This window comes from Lactuca serriola, chromosome 4 (assembly GCF_051521515.1).
Source record: "Lactuca serriola cultivar US96UC23 chromosome 4, Lser_US96UC23_V15, whole genome shotgun sequence".
Classification (NCBI taxonomy): Eukaryota; Viridiplantae; Streptophyta; class Magnoliopsida; order Asterales; family Asteraceae; genus Lactuca; species Lactuca serriola.
The window spans coordinates 14,845,412-14,850,211 of NC_136411.1; the positions used below are offsets into that span (position 1 = coordinate 14,845,412).

Consider the following 4,800-nt stretch of genomic DNA (forward strand, 5'->3'; position numbering starts at 1 on the left):
TTTTTTGAGTAGTATTTAACATTATTTGAGTTTTTGTAGTTTTGGATTTCAATAGCTTTTTGTTAGGATATACTTTCCTAATCTATTTCGAATTCTAGATTAGTTTTTTTTGGCTGTTACGTTTTGTTTTCCTAGAAAGATCGTCTTTGACGTTATTAAAACCGAACCCTAATTGGGATTCTTTGGTCATTATTGTGTTTGTGGCTATTTAAGTGTGTCGATCTCTGCATCATATTATAATTCATGAAAATTATTATTTTGATTCTTATTATATATAATTGGAGACGATAAATTGGCTTAATTATGCTTAATAATGTTCTAAATTTAATTTTCCAACAAATTGGCTTAATTATGCTTAATAATGTTCTAAATTTAATTTTCCATTGTCTTTTCGCATACTAATTGAGTGTGTTTGAAATATAGAGTGAATCAAATACCAATAATTCAATACTGATAGCAACTTTAAAGATTGATAATGATATATCATAACTTAAAAAAAAATCTTTATTCCATGGCCCACCCTACACAATATACCAAAACTACTTCAATCACCATGTTTTTTTTTCCACAAGAAAGTGGATCGAGTGTTCCCATTTTTGTCAAAAACACATTGGCATCAAGTAAAACATCTTTACAAATTTGTACTTAGATTACCACTGCTATTCCATCCTTCTTGAACTTGAACTGAATACTGCATATTCCAAAGAACATCTTCAATCGATGGACGCACATTCACATCTTCATTAAGACAATTTATTGCTATTTGAACAGCTGTTTTCATGGACTCATAAGCAAATGTTCCTCTTATCGATGAATCCGCTGCCTCTTTAAGTTTTGTTGGAGACTCCATTAACCCAATCTCTAGCTGAAAAGTTTTTTTTTAAAAAAAAAAACGCAATATAAAAATCTATTTGCTTATTCCATTCCACCCAATCAAACAAACACTAGAGTGGGAATAAGATTACCTCGTTCTTGAGCTCAGTTATCTCATCCTCTGAGTCGACCGGTTTTCCTGTAATGAGTTGGAGGATGATGACTCCAAATTGATATATGTCATCTTTTTCTAGATTCATAGGCCTAAAAAATAAAGAAACGATTACTAAATCGATAACAACCGAAATGTTTTTAAAAAAAATATATAAACGAAAAAGCGGATGTTGTACCTTTGAGAAACTTGGGAAGAAGTATCATGGCCATGTAAAGGGCTTTCAGAACCAACCTTTGATGATAATGAAATATTGTAACTACTGATTTTAGCAGTTAAATTATCATCCAACAACACACTTTGAATACTCAAATCATTCCCAAAAATCCCATGTTGAGTTCCCGTATGCAAGAATTGAATTCCTCTTGCGATTCCCATTGTGATTCCCATTCTATGTGGCCATTTCAAGATTTCTTTCTTTCTCCAATCTATCAAAGTAATCGAAACAATATGAGTTATGATTTATTCTATAATATATGTTAGTATTATATTATATTATATACCTGTAAGATGATCTCTCAAAGATCCGTTTGAAACATTTTCAAGAACAACAAACACGGTACTACCCGAATTAGGATGATCAACATATGACACGATGCAATGACCAAGAACACTCACGAGATGTCGATGTCTAAGCTTAGAAATCACTTCCATATGTTGTTGCAAGTTTTGAGTCGAATGTTTTTGTTTTAACTTTAAACATTTGATCAACACTATTGTTCCATCCCTTAGCCACCCTTTATAAAGCTACCATAAAAATAAATTATAAATAAGTTTTACAAAAATAAAACGAATCGGATCAAAAGAACAGGAGAATTAAGTAGTTTACTTGTGCTTGAGATCCTTCTCCCATTAAATTTGAAGAATCAAAGTTGTTTGTTGCATCTTCGATTTCTTCGAGTGTAAATATGGTGTATGGTGGTAGACCTAGCGCCGCTGTCCTCATCGTTTGGGGTCTACGCCCTGTAGAATACATACAGATACATATATGTTATATAGATAAAGTGTTGTCTGAATAAATGATGATTAAAAACTATGAGGACACATTTGGGTTTAAATGAAAGTAAAAGAATAAATTTAAATTACTAAAAGGGAAAAAGCTTCTCTATTTGTTTTTAGGACTTGATTCTAAAGACGATTATAACCTTTTTCTCATGATAGAAGATTCTTGGAAAAAACCTTTACTCATAATATTATGCCACAATCCCACACTTACTATTTTACCTTTTTGTGCCCATTAAACTAAAAGGTGACCAACACCTAAGTCATCTTTTATTATGTCCACATAATTCATATAAAGATAAAATGTAAAATTTTTGATAAAAAAAAAAGTTATAAAACAAGTACAAAGTATAACACGCATAACAAGGAGAGAGTTTTACCATCTTTTGGCACTGAAGAAGGAGTACGAACAGCATTCTTGTCGAGAGCGAAACTATCAGATCGGAATTGTTTTGCCCTTTTTGCAACTCGTCTTCTATAAATACCCAAAATCAACAACCCAATCAATCCCAAAATTCCCACAATACCCCCAATGATACCAAGAACAACCCCAAGCTTCAAAGTAGTCTCCTCTTTCTTACTTTCACCATTTCTCTTTGGAGGCAAAACAGCTATCGCTTCTTTTTGACAGAATTTTTTGGGATGTTGATACTTTGAAGTTGAATTCGTTAAACAATTCCATGTGCTAATAACTGTTCGATTCGTTGATCCAATACAAGATGGTAATTTCCCAATCAAAAGATTATTAGAAAGATCTACAAACCCTAGATTTTTGGTACATGTTAAGTTCGCAGGCAATGCTCCACTGAATTGATTGTTGCCTAAATTGAGATACTGAATCGAAGAGAGTGAAAACAAAGAGGAAGGAATGGGACCCACAACTTTATTTGAGGAAATATCAAGTCTTTCAAGATGAACAAATTTCACAAAATCCGAAGGGATTTCGATCCTGATTGAATTGTTTCTCAATGTGATCGACACAAGATTGTAACTCAAAGAAGGGTATTTTGGACCTAAACGATTACTACTCAAATCAATAACTTCAAGATTCTGCAATCCCTTTAGATCTGGTACACTCCCATTAAACAAATTATTTGACAAATTAACAACAGTGAGATTTTTAATTGTCGAAATGGTAGATGGGATCTCACCATTAATGAAGTTGGAACTAAAGTTCATAACTTCAAGACTCCAAAATCTATCAACCTTAGGGGGTAGGGTACCCCACAAACCTAGGGATACAAGTGTCAATTTCTTTAAAGTTGAAAGCTTTGTAAGGTCAGTAAAGAAAGAATCGATCGAAAAACTGGGAGAAAGTGGTTTTGTTTTGTTTCCAACGATGGTTAATTCAGTGATGCGATTACCTGAACAAACAATCATTAGACTTGGATTTGAAGGCAGAAAGCAGAAATTTGTCCAGTTTCCCCATTCTTGAAGAACTTGTGGGTACTCGAGTTTTTGTTGAACTTGAAAAAGGATTCTTGAATCTCCTGTATTCAGTTGTGAAAACAAAGACGGAAGCGAAATGAGAGAAAAGAAAGCTAGAAACACTAAATTACTTGAAATCCTGATGAAGTTTTCCTTCATTTTTGGTCGATCAAAGATTAAAAGTTGAACTCCATGGATCTTGTTTTGAGCTTTGTGCAATGAACGAAGCAGTGGAATCAGTGTCAACTGAAAAGCCAAAAAATTGAACTCTTTTGAGGAATTTATTGTTTCTGGATATGGTTTACAGCTAAAATGAAGATTTTTTTTTTCCTTTTTCTTTTTTGCAAAGATTTAAACTTTTTGCATGTAACTATGGTGAGGAAATCGATTGGCGAATAGAAGGAAATGATTGAAAAGCAAGAGCTTTTGGAAGAATGATGATATAAGAGAGAGAGAGAGAGAGAGAGAGAGAGAGAGAGAGAGAGTTTTGTACGTGTTGGAGATTCTATAGCCAACATGGCTTGTTCCAAAGTCTATCTGTCAATTGATGTATTATAATTTTTAAAGACAAAAAGGAATATATTTAGTCGGTCCAGAAAAAAAGAAATTGAATAAAGTGAATTACATATGTTTTTAAAATATCATATTTGTTTTGGTATGGTTTCAATTAATGCATATAATGATATAAAACGACACTGATGTAATATATTCATGTGAATATAAGTTGATTTGAATTCTATCTATTATTATCATGTCAAATTTTAAAAGTGTATTAAGCTTTTCTCGAAATATATTAGGAAGAATGGGTTCAAAGTGATATATTTAATTGGCTGTTTATAACTTATTAATAGTTTTCATTTGATGAAATGAATTTTATTTTAATAATAAGGTCTACTGACATAAAAGTTCTTAAGTTTTGTAGTTTGTGTTGTTTTTGTCCCTATAACGATTTTAGATGTGTTTATATCTAATATTTAGGAGAAATTGTTCAATTTTTTGTCGTTCAAGCACATTTAACCTTGTACAACATGTCACATTAGCTTATAGCAGGTCACAACCACCACCACAATCTACCCTCCTGTCACCACCAAAAGCAACCACAACCCCTAGGTCGATTACCTACTTGTGCCACAATCCTTCATCGTCGGATCACAACAAACCAATACCATTTTTGAATCTACAAAATTGTTTGAACCGCCATCCCTCAGCCACCAAACATGTATTTTGACCACCGGGGGTACCTAAGACACCCTCCCTCCACAGGAAAAATGAAACCCCCTAATCTATCCCTTCGTCGGAAAACGAAACTCCCTTTCGATTTCACCACAGCCCCTACCACCACCAGAAGAAACCACCACAACCCCTTCATCTCTACCTTACGACAA

At 33.2% G+C, this 4,800-nt stretch overlaps 1 protein-coding gene across 1 annotated transcript; it reads right to left on the bottom strand.

Annotated features, from left to right (window-relative positions):
- Positions 1-486: 486 nt before the first annotated feature.
- On the bottom strand, positions 487-3,915 carry LOC145101066 (putative LRR receptor-like serine/threonine-protein kinase At1g14390). Its single transcript, XM_079038230.1, has 6 exons — positions 2,368-3,915; positions 1,815-1,948; positions 1,489-1,732; positions 1,164-1,413; positions 966-1,077; positions 487-865 (listed from the first exon to the last, which is right to left on the bottom strand). The coding sequence occupies exons 1-6, from the start codon at positions 3,572-3,574 to the stop codon at positions 632-634; spliced, it is 2,181 nt and encodes a 726-aa protein (XP_078894356.1). The 5' UTR covers positions 3,575-3,915; the 3' UTR covers positions 487-631.
- Positions 3,916-4,800: the final 885 nt, after the last annotated feature.